The sequence below is a fragment of the Myotis lucifugus genome, unplaced genomic scaffold (assembly GCF_000147115.1).
Source record: "Myotis lucifugus unplaced genomic scaffold, Myoluc2.0 scaffold_239, whole genome shotgun sequence".
Classification (NCBI taxonomy): Eukaryota; Metazoa; Chordata; class Mammalia; order Chiroptera; family Vespertilionidae; genus Myotis; species Myotis lucifugus.
Window position 1 is genome coordinate 1,762,773 of NW_005871287.1, and position 22,182 is coordinate 1,784,954.

The 22,182-nt window shown below is 39.4% G+C and overlaps 1 protein-coding gene across 1 annotated transcript in view; it reads left to right on the plus strand.

Moving 5' to 3' along the window:
- The first annotated feature begins 3,716 nt into the window (after positions 1 to 3,716).
- Positions 3,717 to 22,182, plus strand: part of ENTHD1 (ENTH domain containing 1) — a 79,746-nt gene continuing 61,280 nt past the window's right edge. The window contains exons 1-2 of the mRNA XM_006098560.1: positions 3,717 to 4,065; positions 12,748 to 12,987. Coding sequence (XP_006098622.1) covers positions 3,717 to 4,065; positions 12,748 to 12,987 — 589 coding nt within the window. The remainder of the gene's footprint in view (positions 4,066 to 12,747; positions 12,988 to 22,182) is intronic.

Below are 22,182 nucleotides of genomic sequence, written 5' to 3' on the forward strand. Positions count from 1 at the left end.
GCACTGACTGTGGGTGTGAGCGGGGCCAGCACTAGCAGTGGGTGCGAGCGGCGGCTCTGGCGCCAGTAGCAGGTGTGAGTGGGGCCGGCGCTGGCAGCAGATGCAAGCGCTGGGCAGGACTACGGCGCGTGGGAGCAAAGAATTTTCAGTAACTGCTAGGGGCGTGTCCTGATGACAGTGACTGGTGCCCTGCCTTGGTTTGGCACCCCCACTCACTTGCTCCACCAGCCCACTGCGGCCGACACCTGCCATGTTCTGCACATGCCCCATGGTGGTCAGTGCACATCATAGCGACTGGTTGGTTGTTCCGATTGTTCCACCGTTCAGTCTATTTGCATATTAGCCTTTCATTATATAGGACAGATATCTCCCACAAAGCTGTGTAAGCGGTAGGTATTCAAAAAATATTTATTGATTTGAGAACATTTGCTCAATACTCTAGAGTTTTACTGGACAATTACAAGAGCTGGGTTATATTTTTAAAATGTCATGTTTATAATCTAAAGATATAGAATCAATGCAGGTTTATCCCAAAGCAGAATCATTCAACCATTTGGCCACTCACCCAACACCTGTTTCTTGAGTACCTACTATGTGTGCTAGGTACATGTTAGTCAATAGGATTACACTGGTAAATAAGATGGACAAGGTCCCTGCTCCCAAGGGCCAGTCTGGTGGTGGAGAAAGCCAAAGAGCAAATGACAAATACATATGTACAGATCATGATAAGTCCATAAAGGAAATACACCAGGTGCTAAAAAGAGTTTGATGGGAAGACGTAAGTAGTTAGCAAGGTCAGTGAAGGCCTCTCAAAGGAGGTGACATAGATTTGGGGTATGGAATATCTTACTTCCTTCCATTTCTATGTATTATAGGGATTTGAGTAGTCAGACTACCCAAATTCTGGTATGAAAATTTACCTTTTGGGGGCACTAATTTTGTCTCATCATTGTGATAATAATATCAAGTGTTTGATGATATGAGTAAATTGAGTGTTTGCATGTAGTCAGGTGTCTAAAACACATAATAAACCAACATATAATTTACAGCTACAGCTAATTGAACTTCTTAGTGTGAACACATCAAGAGTAGGATCGTGTCTTATATATTCTTTTTTTTTTAAATATATTTTATTGATTTTCTACAGAGAGGAAGGGAGAGAGATAGAGAGTTAGAAACATCGATGAGAGAGGAACATCGATCAGCTGCCTCCTGCACATCTCCTACTGGGGATGTGCCCGCAACCCAGGTACATGCCCTTGACCGGAATCGAACCTGGGACCTTTCAGTCCGCAAGCCGATGCTCTATCCACTGAGCCAAACCGGTTTTGGCATATTCTTTATCTTGTTACAAAGTACCCTATCTTAATAAATGATACTAATTCATGTATCCAGATGTTTTTCTTTTTGGTTTTTCTAATGGTTGGAAATGTATTTAATTTTGGTATGATGCCAACAATATCCATTTTAAATTACTATATGATTTGAAGGCTATTATTTAGTTTTCTGGGGCAGAAAATTCATTTAAGAAAACATTTTTTTAATTTAAAAATGCAGGTTAGAGAAAATAGGAAAGCCTAAAAATTAGGGTTTTGTTCCACCAAAATATAGATAGCTCTCCAAAAAGAAAAAAATGGGTTTTTAATGACTATTGTTCAATTACAGAAGGGTATGATTCTAACAGGGTGTTGTTTTTTTTAATAGCATTGTGAGGAAACAGATCAATATTTGTTGCTCTAAGCCAATGTCACAGTGCATCTCTACATTTAGTGAGCTTGGTAGAGGGGAAAAAAGGACAATAGAAAAAGAAAACTCTCATGATTGAAAATTGTAATAACTTATAAACTGGGTTTTTGCTGCAGTAGTGAGTCAGATAAAAATGCTTGTATTTGAAGTGAAAATGAGGAAAAATCAGAAAAATTAAAAAGCACACAACTTCTTTTTTTCTTCCTGGGTTGATGATAGTCTCTTTCTGAGAAATCTTAATTAAACTGATGCATTTTCTGTCTTGCTTATTTGAGGATGTGTTGTATTAAAAAAAAAGATTATCTCTTATTTTTTAAAAAGGACATAGTAGTTCATTTAGGATGCTTCTGAAAATTTATATCTTCCATAAGTACACACACAGGAATTAATAAAGCCTGAACTGGGAGTTGAGAAGGTCAAGGAAGAGAAACAAAACAAAATTAAAATAACAAACACATTTGTTATGGATTTTAACCATTTTATTTTGTATGTATACACTTTCTCTAGCAAAATCTAATTATAGATTGTGGAGGCTTCATTGAGTCTAGATGCTCACAGGGCTTGAAATCAATTTGGTGTGTACTATTTTGGTGGTCATCAGTGGTGATCACTACGGAAATTGCAAACTAATTGACCCACCTTAATACAAAATAATCAAAAAGAAGAAAGGGAAGAGTTTCATGTAACCTGAGAATTGATCATTCACAAGCATCATTTAAAGTTTTGGGGCTGCATACCCCTTTTAAGTTTTAATGTTGTTGTTTTTTTATCAGCCTACATGGGACTTTCTTTGTGTACTTGTTTTGAGATCTGAGAGAGACATGCCTATCACTTCAGATTTTAGGAAAATTCTTACACTGTTTGAATCATACTGTTCTAACCTCAGACTTTATTTTTAAAGTTAAGTAAAGAAAGTAATTTAACCTTTTCCTTGAATGTACTGGTCTTACTAGGACTAAACACTGCTTTAGGGTAACATGAGTCAGATGTGGAGTCCACTGAGGTGCAACTACTTGTCTTAATAGTTGGTGACCCTTCCTTCCCCCTTTTGATTGACAAGTAAGCAGACCACATTTAGATCTGATACTCATGGCCTGTAGTTCTAAAAAGAATATGACCATAGGGTTACTTGGTGACTTTAAGACTCAATTTTCACCATCTTAATTACTTTTAGAACTTAATATTTTTATATATTACAACTAATCTTACGCATGATATGTCAGCCCAAGTCTCATTTTCCTTTTCTTTTTTTGGTTAATCTCACTCGAAGGTATTCTTCCATTGATTTTTTAGAGAGAGTGGGAGGGAGGGGGAGAAACACAGAGAGAGAAACATTGATGTGAGAGAGATACATCAATTGGTTGCCTCCTGCTCGTGCCCCGACCAGGGCCTGGGATCGAGTCTGCAACCGAGGTACGTGCTCTTGACTGGAATTGAACCTGAGACCCTTTAGTCCAGGGCCAATGCTCTATGCACTAAGCCAAATCAGCAAGGGCCCAAGTCCTATTTTCTTACACTAAGTTGTCCACTGTCCATGAAATGCTTTGTAATAATTTTATTTCTGGCCAAAGAGGATGAATGATATTTTCTGCAGGAACCATTAGGACTAGAAAGACCACTTATATTGCTCTAAATTAAGTAGGCCAATCCCTTAGGAGAGATTATCCCATAATGACCTTAGAAACATTTATATATACCCTCAATTCTGGCTGATGTAAGTGAGGGGCTGATTTAGAAACTAAAGTTAGATTTTTTAGACTGACTTGTTGTTCAATAGACATTAACTTACATTTTTGTGTGTGCTTTTCTTTGCAGGAAATTGATGCCTTGTCAAGATGATGATTAATCATTTGTATTTGGGAACAGCAGAAACAGGGACCAATGACCTGACAAGGGTTTTATAAAGCAGTTACATACACTCCTATGCCATTGCTCTCCTCTCCTGTCTCACCTTCAAACTTGTCTTACCTATGGCATTCAGGAGGCAAGTGAAAAACTTTGTGAAAAATTACTCAGAAGCTGAAATAAAAGTCAGGGAAGCAACTTCTAATGATCCTTGGGGTCCTTCTAGTTCCCTGATGTTAGCTATCAGTGACCTGACTTTCAACACGATTTCTCTCTCAGAGATTATGAATATGCTATGGCAGAGACTAAACGACCATGGGAAGAACTGGCGCCATGTGTATAAATCCCTTATGCTAATGGATTATCTCATCAAGAATGGATCTAAGAAAGTTATTCAGCTTTGCCGAGAGGGGTTCTGTAAAGTTCAAATACTAAAAGATTTTCAACATATAGATGAAGCTGGAAAAGACCAAGGTAACAGTTAAAGAAGTGTATACTGTGTGCTAATAAAGAGTAGGAGCTTGGGAGGGAATCATTTTAAACCAGGAGCTGGGGAAAAGTTGTTCTTAAACGTATTAGCTACCTTTCCTCTGGGACAGTTGTGGTTTCCAGTTTAATCCTTTGTGTTGTCTCTTGAGAGCCTTAGAGGGCAGCATTTTGTTTTTTTCCCCCAAAAAGGATGTATACAACTAACACTTAGGTTCATGATAAAATAATACCTCATAGAAAATGAGCAAAGTGAATAAAACAGGAGGTATGGCAAATGGCTAAAATAATGTCACTATAATTCATAACTATAATTAGATTGGACTTTAGTCATAAATATAAGGAAATGTTTCCAAAGGCTATGGAATCTTCAAAGACTAGCTATATTCAAGTGGTTTTATGAATATAAAATCTAGGTCATAAAATAATTTTGTCAGTGGAGGAGGGGGTGAAATAGGGAAAGGGTAAATAGAATACTGAACTGAGATGATTCAGTAGTGCCTGATTTTCTACAATGGTAAAAGAATCAGCACTTTCTCCCCCTCACAATGTAAAATTATTATTTGTGCTTAAAGTGAATAATCTTACGAATAATGAGAAAAGGATATAATTCAGTGCAGTGTCTATGTTACCATAAGTGTACATTTTTAAAAATAGACTGTTTTTACAGCAGTTTACAGAAAATTATGCAGAAAGTGCAGAGATCTTACATACCCTTTCCTATCCTCACATGGTTTCACCTATTGAACATCTTGCATTAGTGTGGTACATTTGTTGCAATTGATGAATCAATATTGATGTACTAGAGGCCTGGTGCATGAAATTTGTGCACTCCGGGGGGAGGGGTCCCTCAGCCTGGCCTGCACCCTCAGGGGATGTCGGACTGATGGCTTAGGCCCGTGGTCGGCAAACCGTGGCTCGCAAGCCACATGCGGCTCTTTGGCCCCTTGAGTGTGGCTCTTCCACAAAATACCACGTGTGGGTGTGCACGTACAGTGCGATTGAAACTTTGTGGCCCATGCGCAGAAGTCGGTATTTTGTGGAAGAGCCGGTATTTTTTTTAAATATATTTTATTGATTTTTACAGAGAGGAAAGGAGAGGGATAGAGAGTTAGAAACATCGATGAGAGAGAAACATCGATCAGCTGCCTCCTGCACACTCCCCAATGGGGATGTGCCCGCAACCAAGGTACATGCCCTTGACCGGAATTGAACTGGGACCCTTGAGTCCGCAAGCTAACGCTCTATCCGCTGAGCCAAACTGGTTAGGGCAAGAGCCAGTATTTTGTGGAAGAGCCACACTCAAGGGACCAAAGAGCTGCATGTGGCTCCCGAGCCGTGGTTTGCCGAGCTGCAGTTTGCTGACCACTGGCTTAGGCCCACTGTTAGTCGGACATCCTTAGTGCTGCCGTGGAGGCGAAAGAGGCTCCCGCCACCGCTGCTGCGCTTGCCAGCCGTGAGCCCGGCTTCTGGCTGAGCAGTGCTCCCCCTGTGGGAGCACACTGACCACCAGGGGGCAGCTCCTGCATCGAAGGTCTGCCCCCTGGTGGTCAGTGCGTGTCATAGCAACTGGTCATCCCGCCTTTCAGCGATTTGCATATTAGCCTTTTATTATATAGGATTATTATTAACTAAGGTCCTTAGTTTACATTACGATTCACTCTGTACTACGGGTTTTGAAAATGCATAGTGATATGTATCTACCATTCTGTTATCATATAGATAGTTTACTCAGTAGTTACTGCCTTATAAGTGCCCTGTTCTCCACCTATTTATTCTCCCCTGCCTCACCCTCTTGAACCCTTGACATCCACTGATCTTTTTACTGTCTCCATAGATGGAATCAAATGGCATGTAGCTTTTTCAGGCTGGTTTCTTTCATGTAGCAATATGCATTTAAGATTCTTCCATGTCTTTTCATAGCTTGAGAGACCTAATTTCTCTTTTTGTCCTTCACTTTTTTGTTGTTGTTAATCCTTACTCGAGGATATTTTTCTATTGATTTTTAGAGAGAATGGAAGGGAGGGAGGGAGGGAGGAGAGAAGGAGAGAGAGATAGAGACAGAGAGAGAGAGAGAGAGAGAGAGAGAGAGAGAGAGAAGTCCTTTAAAACTCAATTAAATGTCGATGTGAGGGAGACACATTGATTGGTTGCCTCTCTCATGTGCCCAGTTGGGGTTGGGGATTGAACCTATAACCCAGGTACATGTTGTTGACTGGGAATCAAACCTGATGCTCTGACCACTGAACAACACTGGCCAGGGCTTTTCGTAACTTTTTAAAAAACAGAGTTATTGAGATACGTCATATACAGTATAATATAATTCACCCATTTAAAGTGTACAATTCCATGGCTTTGGTATGTTATTTTTAAAGCTCAAAATATATATAACATAAAACTTGCCATTTTAAATGTACAATTCAGACATTAATTACATTCTCAGTGTTGCATAACCATCTCCACTATTAAGCATACGTCCCCTGCTCACTTCTAATCTACTTTCTGTCTCTCTCACATCAATGTTTTCCCTCTCACCCCTCCTCCACTCTCTAAATATCAATGGGAAAAAAAATAGCCTCGGGTGAGGATTAACAACAAAATAACAAAATCTTTGTTTAAATCCTGTAACAATATAGATTATTGATTTATAGAAAATCCCATAGAGTCCTGTAGAATACTGATTTCATTTGGAGTGAATTTGTTGTGATTGCTCTTTTATTGACTATTAACATATTTTTAAAAAATCTATTTTGGAATTTTAGTTTTCAGCCTATTTGAGTGAGATGTTATTCCCCAACCACTCCTGTTCACTTTTCCCTTTATGTTGGTTTTTCAGTTCCTGCCACCCAGCTCCCTTTGAGCCTTCAGTATAGCCCTTATAAAGGTAGCTCAGGGCTCCTGCTTGAGATAATACTAGGGTGTGTGTCACTGAGCCAGTCACTGAGCCAGCTGGTGGCTTAGTTTAGTTTCAAGCCTTAAGGCTGCATGTGTGTCCTCTTGCTTCTAGACCCACAACTACAGATAAATTACAGCCCAGGAAGCTATTGGGGAATTTTTTTTCCCTTTCTTCCAAGACGTCTCTCACAAACATGGATAATCCCTAACATCAGAGAGTGAGACAGTGCTGATTCCCTGGCACCTGAGGAGCTGAACTCCTCGTGTCAGATCAAGAGCCCAACAGCCTGTGGCTTCAGCCCTGCTCACTGCCTTTTCATTTCTCTTATATTTCTGGATCATGGAGGTTTTTATCTTGTTTTTGAGACTGATGATGTCTATTATTGCTGTGATTTTTGGAGAAGAGCAGAGGGTAATTTGAAGCATGAACTTACTGTGCCAACTGGACTGAAGATTTTTTAACTTGAAAATAACTTAATGTTTGGGATACTTCTCCCCTCCCTCCCATCCCCATCCCTGAGGCATTGTGAAGGGCAGATTGGAAGGGAGGCTAAAAATCCTATATAATAAAACTCTAATATGCAAATCGACCTAACCGCTTAATGATGGGTCGCTATGATGCACACTCACCACCAGGGGGCAGACACTCAACACAGGAGCTGCCCCCTGGTGGTCAGTACTCTCCCACAGGGGGAGTGCTGCTCAGCCAGAAGCTGGGCTCATGGCTGCCGAGCGCAGCAGCAGTGGCAGGAGCCTCTTCCGCCTCCGCAGCAGCGTTGGGGAGCAGGCCTAAGCTGGCAGGCAGACATCCCCTGGACTGAAAGAGGGAGCAGGCCAGGCTGAGGAATTCCCCCACCCCCAAGTGCATGACATTTGTGCACTGGGCCTCTAGTAAGTAAATAATTTAGAACACCACAGGCAACAAATGATGAGGGAGATGGAGTGGAGAGAATGGGCTTAGAAGATATTTAGTATGTACAACCAGTAGACATACATTATTGAATTTGAAGAGGTGAATGCTCATATTTCTGGCTTAAAATGGAGATAAAATTCACTGAGAAAGGAATATGGGGAGAAGAGTAGATTTTGGTGGGTCAGAATGGAGAAAGGAATATTAAGATGTTTTGTAACTACTGTGTGAAGCTCAGTACATACTGGTATAATTCTAAAAGTCTGGTCTGTGTCTTTCATGCTGGTGCATCTCAGTGCCCAAGATCTTTGAATTTAGCATGCTTCCAAATCTCTTCACTTGATATTCAGTTATGAACTTACATAGACTCCTTCCCTGTATTTGGGAAGTTTTTCTCAGCACATTCATTCACTCATTCATTCATTTAACAAGCATTAGGTATTTCTTAAGCAAACAAGTGTAGTTCTGGCCTTGAAGGATGTTATACATTGATAGAGGAAGAAGGCATTTATCAAATAGCAATTATGAACAGTGGAAGTGCTATAAAAGATAAGTGTAGCGTGAAAGTGGGGCCTGACCAAGTCTGGGCGAGTGGGAGGGGGTTTTCCTCTCAGGCTTTATGAAGAAGTGAGGTCCGAGCTGTTCCCTCTGCCAGGTGCTTTTTCCTGGTACATCTGCATAGGTGGCTTTTTCTTGCTGTTCAAGACTCAACTGATATGGTACTTCCTCGGCAAGACATTTCTTGACCACACCCCAAATTAATGTTTAGCATATCACTCTTCTTTATCTCCTTTAAAGTATTTATTTTTCTCTGGATTTATCTTGTTTAGGGTCCTTGTCTCTTTTTTTTCTTCACTTGTGCCCCCACTGTTTAGAACATTTTCTGAAACGTAAGTGTTCAGAATGTTTAAATGTGAATAACCTTAGGTATTGGTCTGTTGCATGGTTCTGATTTGCATGTCCTCCAAGTCCTCTGCCTTGAGTTTGGGAGGACTCCTCAGTTGGCCTTTTACTTGTTCACTTTTCTATCCCGTTGATCCTCCCCTCACTCTCCTGTACCTTTCTAATGGGAGTTGCCAAGGGTAACATCTCACTCTCTGGCCATACTGATGGGCATGTGACTTGCTAGCTGGGACAGAGTTATTCTCCTGGATTTTTCAAATTTGAAGGAAAGAAGAGGGAGACTTCTCAGGTGGCAGACTATGAGGTGAACCTGGAGCTGTTTGTGGCCATATCCACATCCAGATTGAAGAAGCCGGTCTGCAGCAGGAGAAAATGAAGGCATTAAACAGAGAGAAGCAGAGGTGGGAGAGGAGAAAAGAAAGAGTCCTTCCTGGTAGTTTTCCAGTTTCTGCTTCACTTGGACCTGAGGCCCAATTGCAACCCCTGGTTTTTCCATGCCCTTTGCCTTAGCCAGTTCAAATTGAGTTTCTGTTGCTTATAGCCAAAGATTCCTAATTAAAAATAGTATATAATTGTATTTTTACTTTAACCTTTACCTCAACTAGCAAGCTTTTCATCTTGATGTGTTTTATACAATATCTTTGGATATTGATCTCTTACATAGTATCTTGTTTCAGAGAAGCCATATTTTCTCCTTCTCTCTGTTTCTCTATATCTCCCTCTCTTACCCTCTCCTTTTCCCCATCCCTCTCTTTTCTTTCTCTCTCTCTGATACAAAGAAGTTACTGCCTACGTTTATCCTATTTCCAGTAATAGTCTATTTTAGTTCTGTGTCCTCTTTCCTTTATTTATTTATTTAAAATTTTGTTTTATTGCTTAAAATATTACAAAGAGTAGTACATATGCCTCCTCCCAAACCCCCCTGACCTTCCCCTCGCCTCCCCTTTCCTTTATTTAAAAACATATTGGTTAGCCCTGGCCGGTGTTACTAAGTGGTTAGAGCGTCGACCGAGCCTTGAAGGGTCGCAGGTTCGATTCCCTCCTGTGGGCAGGAGGCAACCAATAGATGTGTCTCTCTTACATTGATGTTTCTCTCTCTTTCTCCCCCTCACTCCCTCCCTTCCACTCTCTCTAAAAAAAAAAAAAAAAGACACAAAAACATGTTGGTTGGAGGTGAGGTACATGCCATCTTATTTTTATTATTTAACCCATCCTTGAAACAGACTTACTGTGTTCTTGAAATTTTTCACTTTCAACTTTGATGCTTTAGAACAGCCAGGTTTCTATTCTTCAGCATCTCAAGGACGGAGGAGAGGTAGCCAGGGCAGTGGGCAGCCGTGAACAGGAAGTTCATGTCTGGGTGATTTCTTCCCAATTTTCTGTCAACTCCTGTGACTTGACCTTACTGATGCTGCAGATTGCTACCTCAGGGAGGAGTCCCGGTGTTTCAGGGAGAAGTCTTCCATTACTGCAGTTGGCTTTCTGCTCTATGTACCTGCTTGTCACTTTGAATGAGGAGAGCTGCCCTCAATTCCTATCAATCCATGCAGACTCCAAGTAGAATATTCCACATCTGTTCCGTAACTTCTAACTTTTTCTAAGTAGGGGTGTTGCAAGAAGTTGTTTCAGGTCAAGCAACTTCCTTAGGCAGCTAGGTTGTAAATTGGCTCTCATTATCCATTCGTACTATGTCAAGAAGGAAATTCAGATTTTTGGGAATTTGCTCCTTTTATTGATTCGTTCATTCAGTAATATTTATTAAGCATCTACCATTGCAATCACTCTTCTAGATGATGAAGATACTGGATGAAAAGAGATTCTCTGCTCTAATTGGACGCTTATATACTAGGTGAGGAAACAATAAACAATATAAATATATAATACAATTTTAGGTAGTGATTATGCCAAGGTGAAATATAAAGTAGGATAAGGGACTTGAGTTTGGGAAGACTGATGGGCTGGGGCTACTTTAGAGAGGGTGAGCAGAGGGAAGGCTTCTCTGAGGAGGTGACATGGGAGTAGAGACCTGAATGAATCAAGGATCTAGCCATGCAAAGAGTTCCTGGTAGAAGCAACAGCCAAAGAGCGTGGTAGGATTATAGAATAAGGCAGCCAGGGGGGCTAGAGTAGAGGGAGTGAGGGGAAAAGCGGGAGATGAGCTCCTGAAATTAAAGGGAAAACAAGTTTTTCATTCCCCACCTAAACCAAGCTCTGTCAGTTATGGGGTGGGTGGGGGAAGGTAGTGTCTGGTGTGTTTCTAGTCCCCTAAGGCTGACAGTCACAGGAGACTCTGCCTATCATGCGGCAATGAGTGGTAACCCAAAACACTGTGGATTTTTTTGGCTATAAACTGCAAGCTCATTATAGGAAATTAAAGTGCTTAGAATGATAAGGTTTGAAGCAATTATAAGAGAGTTTGAAAGGAAGAAATGACTCAGAAGTGAAACTGGATAAAATAATCTTGAAAAAGATGGCAGCTTGAGCAAAGGTTTCTTACATGATCCCTATCAATCCTTGATGAAATGACTGGCATTTAGAGAACATTGTTGGCCCCTCTTCTCTAAATATGGGGTGGGCAAAAGTAGCTTTACAGTTGTGAGTATGTGGAAACAGTTTATTCTTATATTTATTAATTACTGTGTTTTCCATACAAACAACTATAAACCTACTTTTGCTCACCCCCTGTATACCCTGAATTTGACCATTTCAAATTATTTCCACTACTAGTAAATTATAGTTGGAAACATTAATGTTTAATTCATTGCACTTGGAACCCAAAATGAACATAATAGTGGATCTTCAGGGACTTTTCAGCTTACCTCAAAGAAGGCTTGGAATGACATGAAATGTTAATGTAAGTTGGTCCCAAGATGTGGAGAAGTAAGGGATTTCTTATATCATTTCTCATAGAAAAAGATTGAGAATAATAATAGTAATATTACCACATATTTGAAAGAGTAAACTTTTATATCTGTGAATTAGACTGAACAGATACACTGTTTTTCAGGAAGGAAACTCAGGCCAGACACCTGGTTCAGAGTCACACAGGTGGTAGAGGGCAGCAGCATGGTTGGAATTCAGGTCTTAGACTGGGCTCTGACTCTGTTAACGGCATCAAGTTGTGAGGAGTTTATGTCAAAGAAAAGCCAGTTGCCCTCCCTTTTCTTTTCCTCTGTAGTTGTACCCCTCTAAGGTAACATGTTAATAATGTTGTGGGTACACAGAGGGTTGTCTGCCTGCCCCACCATTATCCATCCACCCATCCATCATCAATCCGTCCATCCATCTACTTTTCTCTCCTGGATACAAATACTGGTTTATTTTCCCCTATGCTTTACAGATTTGAATCATACTATGCATATTATTTTAAATCTTTAGCCATATATCATGGTCATTCATCTAGGTCAGTACATCTAGATCTAATTCACTCCTCCACTTTGCCATTTTTTTTTGACTTATTGCAGATTATGTAGTGCTTTTAAAATTATTCTTAAAGTGAAAAAATGTAATGCCAATGCCTGATATAATTTCACCTTATATTTATTGAAGTATTTCTTGAAGTATAAGAAAAGGAATATCTATAATAATAAAAGGGTAATATGCTAATTAGACCAACATCTTTTGGACATCATTCCGGACATCCTTCCTGATGAAGCCCCGGCCTGAGGGAAGCCAGCCCAGGTCCTGGGTGCCTGCGGGTGGCCCAAGGGAAACAGCCGGGTCCCAGGTGCCAGAGGGAAGCTGGTGCCAGCAGCCGGGGGAAGGAAGGCCTATTCTTGCACGAATTTTCATGCATCAGGTTTCTAGCTTGTTGATAATTGTAATGAAACTTAGGTTTCTCTCTACATTTGCCACAGGTTTTTTTCACTTTGCTCACATATTCATTTTTCCTAATTTTCTTTTGAATAGAAATTAATTGTAGCCTTAATATTTTTTCTATGCATATTCAACGTATTTTTCAGGTTATCATATCCGGGAAAAGTCTAAGCAAGTCATAACATTGCTGATGGATGAGCAATTGCTGCATAAAGAGAGGGAAGTAGCATGTCGGACTAGACGGCGTAGCTCCTACTCTATGGCATTTTCTAAAAGATTACCTCATACAGGTAACTCTCCAACAGCCTGGGCTTCTGCCCCCACACCAGAAGTTCCTGCCTCAGAGAAGTGTAAGCTTCTTAAGGTTGCAAGGCTATGTAAAAGAAGTGTGTATAATGAACATTGGCCTAATATGCAATAGGTATTTAAGAACAACTAAAAAACATAATACATAACTTGTAGTACAAACTTGTTAATATTAGACTAGTTCTAATATTACTACTGTATTAGTCATCATACTTTAGCGAACAAAGATGAAGAATAATATTCAGTAAAATATTTTATGGCTATTTTCTGAATGCAGTTATCCGGGATTCAAATAAAATGATTTTGAGCTTAAAAGGAATTAAATAAGTGACTACCCTATTTTGCATCCTGATTGATTTTTAAGATTATAATTAAAATTGGAATGTCAGTAAGAACTGTTTTCTGAGACTAGGATCTGGGTATGTGTGCATTTGTGCCATTTAATTCTATAAATCAGGAAATTGACATTTTCTTAAATGTGCCTCAAAATTTCAAAATTGCTGTAAAACTCTTCTAGGACAATGCCTTGTGTTACATAACACTTTCCTTTGACTAAAATGTTAATTCTGGACTACTGAACTTTTCTTAAAAAGGGATTTATTTTTTATTAGAAAGCAGGAAAATGAATTTTTTTCTACCAAATTTGCTAAAACATAAAGGACAGTACAAACCCTGTGTGGATAAGCTGTTTTAAGGAATGGACAGGTTGAGGAAACAGAAACATTAATGAAATGTGACTTAGATCATTGTCCCTTGAACAGAACTAAACTTGGTGCTGTAAGTGAGGGGCTTACTAGGAGTAACATATAATTAGTTACAAGTATTGTACCTCTAGCTTTAGGTAAATCTGTTTCTCATGATCCTGAAAGAGATGCAGGTATTCAATATGAGTAGACATTCCAAATGTCAGTTAAGTATGAAAATATAAAAATGTTAATAGTAATACCAACACAAACCAATTCTACTAGAAATCATTAAAGTATTTGTCTGACTTGGTCAGGAGTTCTCAGTCTGTACTTGTGTGGCCTGGGGAGATGAAAATACAGTAAAGAGGTGCCATTGTAATTATAATAGTAAATACCACCAAATGCTTCTAAAAGGTGAGGAACCTCTTCCTCTAGGGTACCCATTCCTTTGAAATATATCTCAAAAGAGATAGACCCTTTTAGAAATTTTCTCACGGAAGCCTTGAATTCAAACTGACCCTTAAAAAGAAGTAACAGTAAAATAACCAATTGTGGTTTATCCAGAGTTTCTTTACCCCTTTTGCTACTTCTCTGTTACCTTTCTTGTACCTTCCTTCATTTCTTCTCTCTCTTCTTTTCTCTTTTATTATAAACATAATTGTATTGAGTTTGTTATTTGAAATTTTGATGTCTAGCAGAAATTTGGAGCTATAGCTCTGATAATAAAGCCCCTTTCATCGTGGGGAAAATATTCTAGTGACTGAGACAGATATTAAAGACACATAAACAAAATAGATATAAAACTATTATGTCAGGCTCTGGCTAGTGTTCTCAGTGGTTAGAGCGTCTGCCCGAGCATGGAAGGGTCACATGCCATCAAGGGCATGTGCAGTTTTGATCCCTGGCTCCAATTCCTGGCCACAATCCCTGGCCCTGGTTGGGGCATATGTGGGAGGCAGCCAATCAATGTGTCTCATATTGATGTTTCTCTCTCTCTCTCTTTCTCTCTCCCCTTCCCTTTCTCACTTCCACTCTCTCTAAAAATCAATGGAAAAAATATCTTTGGGTGAGGATTAACAAACAAAACAAAACAAAAGCTATTACGTCAGATAGTGAAGTGGCAATTCCTATTTATAAAAGAAAACAAGGAAAGCAGTGTCAGGGGACAGAGAAGGACAGGAATGACTTTATTTTAGGTCAGGTAGTAAGGGAAGGCCTTTTGGAGGAGGTGGATATATAAAGGTAGACCTGAATGATGTGAAGAGTAATCCATGTAATAGCTGGGGAGTTCCAGGCAGAGGGAACAGCAGATGCAAAATGCTCTGGAACTGGAGCAAGCTTGACATCCTTAACTATAAGCTTAGGAAATGAGGCCCTGAACTGCTACAGAACTGGCTCATCTTTGAGCTGTTTTATGATTCATACAAGAAAAATCTAGCTTATTATTTTATAGTCACTACTTTTTTTAATCCAAAATGATATTCCCAGCTTTTTGACACATCTTATTCACAAGACCTGTAGTCGTTAAACTGCGGCTCGGCAAACCGCGGCTCGAGAGCCACATGCGACTCTTTGGCCCCTTGAGTGTGGCTCTTCCACAAAATACCAGCTCTTCCACAAAATACCGACTTCTACGCATGGGCCACAAAGTTTCAATTGCACTGTACATGCGCGCCCGCACAAGGGGCCAAAGAGCCGCATGTGGCTCGCGAGCCGCGGTTTGCCGACCACAGCACTAGACTAAGCTCTGAATGACTTTTGACTCTTTTTTAAAAAATCATTCTACCTTAAAATGAAGACGTTTTGCTACAATTTATATTTTTCATACTGTAAATATGTCTTGAGTACCTACTTACTATATGTTAGATACTGTTCTAGGCCTGGTAAGCAAATTGAGTATATTTCCACTCCCATGGAGGTAATATCTAGTGATGGGCTTTTTGTTTGTTTTTAATGTGCAAAAAATTTTGATGAATGATGGCATCATTAAAATGAATCTGTAGTAAGAGTACTATTTAAATAGTGAATGTTTGGGTGTATAAGCTGTAGTAAATTTGTTAAAAATCTGTTACATTATTTTTAATTTTACTTATCCATATATTTATGTATGTTTTTTGTTCAAAGAAGAATAATTTAATTAAGTAAGCTTAGCAATATTAACCCTTTCCATGTAGGATTCTTTGTTTGAATCTGAAGCTGTATTTTAAAGGAAGAAAGAAAACTGACAATTTGGGGTAGGAGGGAAGATAGGAAAAATTGGGAGGGCTTTCTTAGTGGGATAGGAGAAGTAGCAAATAAAAACTTAGAGATGGATGGATCAGTTAGAATTTGGTACACCCACAAGTGATAGTAATAGAGGCCATAAAAATGGGCAGAGGTGGTTAGGGGCAATCAGGTCGGCAGAGCAGGGCAGTTGGGGGCCATCAAGCTGGCAGTGCAGGGCAGTTGGGGGCCATCAGGCTGGCAGGGGAGGAAAGTTGGGGGCCATCAAGCCGGTAGGGGAGGGCAGTTGGGGGCCATCAGGCAGGCAGGTGAGTGGTTAGGAGCCACTGGTTCTGGATTGTGAGAAGGATATCAGTCGGACATCCCCCAAGGGGTCCCAGATTGGAGAGGGTGCAGGCCAGGCTGAGGGACACCACCCTGTACACGAATTTCATGCACCGGGCCTCTAGTCTATAATAATAAAAGCATAATATGCTAATTAGACTGGACAGCCGAACAACCTTCTGGACATCCTTCTGGATGTCCTTCCGGACAACCTTTCGGACGAAGCCGGGGCTGCGAGGGCCAAGGCAAGCTGTCACGGCTGCGAGGGCTAAGCCCCTTACACGAATTTCATGCATTGGGCCTCCAGTATATAATAGGAGTCCAGAATTAGGTATTCTAGGACTGCTATGGCTCCCGATGATGTCAGTGACCCAGGGCTCACTCTTTCTTGTTGCTCCATCAAACTCAGCACATAACTTCCATTTCATGATCCAGATCACATCTGCATCCTAGCCAGTAGGAAGGAGAAGTTGAAATATGAATGATCCTTCCTTTTAAGAACATTTATTGAAGTTGCTTATGACATTTGGCTTACATATTATTGTTTAGCACTTAGTCACATGGACATTCCTAGCTGCAAGAGAGGCTGAGTAATGTAATCTTTATACTGGACAGCTATGTACCCAGATGAAAGTTAGAAAATCTATAGTTAAGGAGGAAGGAGAGAATAAATAAATATAAGGACAGCAAATAGTCGTGACCATAGTGGGAAAGAATATAAACAAGAAATGAATTAATCATGGTAATACAAGGTTGTCAGATTATGTAGAATAGAGAATATAGATTTGAATATGTAGGAAAATGTGAACAGATAGTTCAGAGTACTCAGCACAGTTCATTAAGGACATAGTGAACAGTACTTGGAAATTTCAATTTGATGTAATTGGCAGCTAGGAACCATTGTAGGCCTCGGAGAACAGAAGGGATGTTTAGCTTAGTCACAGAACTTAGCTTTCTTATTACTGAAAACAGCTGTTGGTGGAAGATATTATTGCTTGGTGTAGAAGTGAAGGAGAAACAAACTGGAGGGAGGCTTGTAAGAGACAGTTGTTTCCACCCAAGCATCCAAGACCTGCTCTAGGGTTATTGAAATGAGGGAAAGGTAATGTTTAAAGATAGAATATAGAGAGGAAATGGGGTAAGTACATGTTGTATTGGAGAAGAAAGAGAAATTGGAAACATTTGAGTTAGAGAAAATAGAGGCAAGTGATGGTATCATGCAGGTAAATTTCCACCAGAAGGAATGTAGACATCTCTAAATTATTTAGTTATAATGAAATGTAAAATTGAATGCATTGCTAGAAATATGATTTCCAGGCTTTAGGATCTAGAGCTGAAACAGCTGTGCCTAGCTTCTTTGTTGTAAATTAGCAGAGGAAAAGAGGTATTTAGAGAAGGTGTTATACACACATCACTACTTATACTCCTTTTTTCTATTCCTGGATGTTTTCCCCAAGTTTTAATTCTAGTAGGTAGCTTGGGTGGTTTTGTTTAGATGATTTTGATATTTTGAGGAAGAGATGAGCTGAAGGATAATTGCTGCTTGATGGCAAGACAGAAAAGTATATAAAGCACAGTTATAACTCAGTTTCTCTGAGCTGTAAGCATCAGAGTTAGGTCCTTATTTAAAGGTAATAGTTACAAAAACTATCACCACAGATATTGTGTACAACCAGATTAGCAAAGCATTACTTCTCTTGGTTGTCCAATCTTCCATAAAAAACTCTTTAATAGTAGTATTCTTTGCAATGGAACTTTACCCGTATTTGAGAAGGATTACTCTGGTCTATGTTATGGAAATAGTCTCCTAAAAATGGTATGATTCCTGTTGGACCAAAAGTTAAACTTCAAAATAGTTGTCATCCTATATAATAAAAGCCTAATATGCTAAATGTCCAGTAGGCCATTTAACCGATCAAAGTGTAATATGCTAATGATATGCTAAGGCCGCTTAACTGCTCGCTATGATGCGCACTGACCACCAGGGGGCAGACGCTTCAAACGGTATGTTAGCTTGCTGCTGGGGTCCAGCCTGAGCGAGAGGAGCCGGACATGCCCTGGAGCCCTCCCGTGGTCCCTCCAGCTGGCCCCTCCAGCTGGCCAACCTCCCACATCCTTCCCCGATCCTGCCCCAGTGGGGTCCCTCGGCCTGGCCTGCACCCTCTAGCAATCCAGGCTGAGGGACCCGCCCCCCCATGCATGAATTTCGTGCACTGGGCCTCTAGTGCTTTTATTTTATTTTATTTTTTTTTTTATTATTTTTTTTTTAATATATTTTATTGATTTTTTACAGAGAGGAAGGGAGAGAGATAGAGAGTTAGAAACATCGATGAGAGAGAAACATCGATCAGCTGCCTCCTGCACACCCCCTACTGGGGATGTGCCCGCAACCAAGGTACATGCCCTTGACCGGAATCGAACCTGGGACCCTTCAGTCCGCAAGCCGACGCTCTATCCACTGAGCCAAACCGGTTCGGCCTCTAGTGCTTTTATAAGCAAAAACACTAATGTTGCTGTCACAATTCCTATAGTGAGCTTTGTGCTAACAGAGTTGGTATGGAGTCATACTTGGTTGCCTTTTCACATACAGCCTAGATAGCAGGGCTTATGGTACAAATGGTGGTTACTACTCAAACATTTTCATTGATGAATGTCAAACAGTGATTTAAAAATTTTTTTGAAGTAAATAAATGTACGGAAATGAAAATAACAGTAACTTATATCACTTCCACCCTACACCAACCACTATTATCAAAATAGAATAGTTGGTTCCAGTCAGCTTTTTTTTTCTTTTGTTTTTATTTCAGAAAAAAAAATCACTCTATTCTTGTAAAAACAATGCAGTCTCATTATAGAGAATCAGTCACTTCCAATCCCATCACTCAGAAGTAGCCATAATTACTAGTAATATCAGATGAACATAAATTCTAGGTACCTTTCTATCCATATAATCATATCAAAAGATGTGTAACTAAAAAGAAATTGTTTTTATAAAAATAGAATTATACTAGATGCCATTTTTTACTAAAAAAATAATTCAGGTCTACTTCTGGCAATAGACTTACTAGGAGCTCCAAGTCCATTTATTGCACAGTAACCAAAGACTGGAAATGATACACTATTTGAGAGATTTCTGGCCTCACCAGCGGTATGGGAAGTCTATAAGAGTCTCTCCTTCTAAAAATTAAATTAAATTAACTACTTTAATAAGCAGAATAAGAACAGGACATGTGAGCTGGGGTCAGAGTGACTGCAAGCTAGTGCCTTTGGGACTGACTGTAGGGGTTGAGTTGCTTAAGGTCAGTTGTTGGCAGTTAAAATGAATTTGGGGCCTGCCTTGAGTATTGGGAAGGAAAGCCTGGGATTACTATGCTGACCCCAGACAGTCAAGAGAGGCCAAAGCGCCCTGGCTGGTGTGGCTCAGTTGAGCATCGTCCTGTGCACCGAAAGGTCACTGGTTCTATTCCCAGTAAGGGCACGTTGGCCAGCTTGCATGTTCGATCCCTGGTTGGGGTGCATGTAGGAAGAAACCAATCAGTGTTTCTCATACCGTTGTTTCTCCCTCTCCCCCTCCCCTCCCCTCCTCTTCCCCCTCCCCCTCCCTTCATCTCTCTCTAAAAATTAATCAATAGAAACATATTTTAAAAAAAGAGGGACCAAGGTGATTCTGGGCAGTGTCTCTGCAAGAAGAAAGCCTGCTCAATTTACAAGTTAGGTTCATAAGATTCCCACCAATTAAAAATTAGACGATGAGCTCACAATCCAAATAGCCAAACACGGGAAAAAGTAATTAGCAAAGAACATATTTCGTCTCCCCAAAACTGTATATATTTGAAAGGTTAGATATGTGATGTAGAATAGCTATGTATTTAAATAAATAAAGGATGTATGCAGAGTTGATAATGGGGAAGGCACTATGCATGTGGAGGGCAGTGGGTATATGGGGAATCTCTATCTCTCAATTTTGTTGTAAACCTAAAACTGCTCTAAAAAATAAAGTAAAAAAAATACATACACTGAAGCACAACCATCAAAACCGATTTGCCCTTCTCTAAATTAATCTAGTTATTTAAATGCCAGTTATATCTGTCACAACCTGGCTCTTTGAGCTCAACCAGACTCTTAAAAATTAAAACTGTTTTACTTTATAAAAAAGATGATTAGGAATGACTGTATGAATTTGAAGAATGGGAACTTACAGAAATGAGAAATACCAATGAAATTTTAAAAATTTAATTTAGTGAACTAGAAGATATGTCCAAAGTAAATGGAAAATATGAAAGCAATATTGAGACATAGAGATACATCTCCAGAGGAATGACAGTTACTATAAACTCATCAGCTACAGCTCTATTTTCAAAGTGCTGAGAGAAAATAATAGCCTATAATTGTGTACCCAGCAAAACTATCATTCAAGGATGGCAGTGAAATAGTAATTTACACATAAACACAAAAACTGAGAGTTTACCACCAGGAGACCTACTTTAAAGGATATAATTTAAAAAGAAGGAAAATTATTCCAGAAGAATGGTTGGAGACACCATTAGTAAACATGTACATAAATTAAAACACTTTCTGTATAAAATAATGTCTCATTTTTGAGTTTTTAAAAAAGGCAGCTAAAGTAGTGAATAGCCATGGTATGAAGTTGGAAGTGGGTCTATGGAATTATAGTGTACTAAGGTCCTTGTAATTTTTTAGAGGAGGGTAAGAATATTATTTTTAAAGGTAAATGTGCATGATAAACTTTCAAGGGTAAATGCTAAAAGAAGAGGAGTATAGAGTGCATAAATTCCAAAGTAGTGAGAAAAAATGAAATGAGAAAAAAATGTAATATTATCAGGGCAAAAAGCATAGATAAAGTGGGACAAATGGAAATTTTAAAAAAGTAATATAGTAGAAATAAGTCCAAATATATTAATAATCACAATAAGCATCAGTGAATTAAACTCTTCTGTTAGAAGACAGAGAATATCACCCTCGTCAGGTGGCTCAGTTGGTTGGAGCATCATCCTTTACACCAAAAGGTTGCAGGTTTGATTCCTGGTCAGGGCACATACCCAGTTGCAGGCTCAATCCCCATTTGTGGTGCTTTGGTGGGGAGGGGCATGTACCGATCGATGTTTCTCTCTCTCTCTCTCTCTCTCTCTCTCTCTCTCTCTCTCTCTCTCCCTTCCTTTCTCTAAAATCAGTTTTTTAAAAACATATCCTCGGGTGAGTATTAAAAATTATTTTTTAGAGGTGAAGGGATTGAGAAGTACAGATTGGTAGTTACAAAATAGTCACGGGGATGTAAAGTGCAGCATAGGCAATAGAGTCACTAATATTGTAATAACTGTGTGGTGCCAGACAGGTACTGGCAATATCAGGGAGAACACTTTGTAAAGTAAATTACTGTCTAACCACTATACTGTATACCCGAACTAATACAAAAATAATATTGAATTTAAAATGTTAAAAAAGAAATACTAAACTTTAGCAAGATGTCCAGCTATATACAGTGGTTCTCAACCTTCTGGCCCTTTAAATACAGTTCCTCATGTTGTGACCCAACCATAAAATTATTTTCGTTGCTACTTCATAACTGTAATGTTGCTACTGTTATGAATCGTAATGTAAATATCTGATATGCAGGATGGTCTTAGGCGACCCCTGTGAAAGGGTTGTTCGACCACCAAAGGGGTCACGACCCACAGGTTGAGAACCGCTGGGCTATAAGATCAAAATATATATAAGTCAAGTTGTATTTCTATGTATCATCAAACAATAAACATAATTTTAAAAAAATACCATTTATAATAGCAAAAAATCATGATCTACTTAGGGATAAAACTTGTAAAAGATGTACAAGATATGCACACTGAAAATTACGACAATTTAAATACATTAAAAAGGACCTATATAAATGGGAAGATATTTATGTTTGTCTATTGAAATACTCAGAAATGTAAATATCAATTATCTACAAATATAAAGGTTTTAGTGGAGGGTTTCTTAAACTTGGTGCTGTGGACATTATCTGTGGACAGATAATTCTTTATT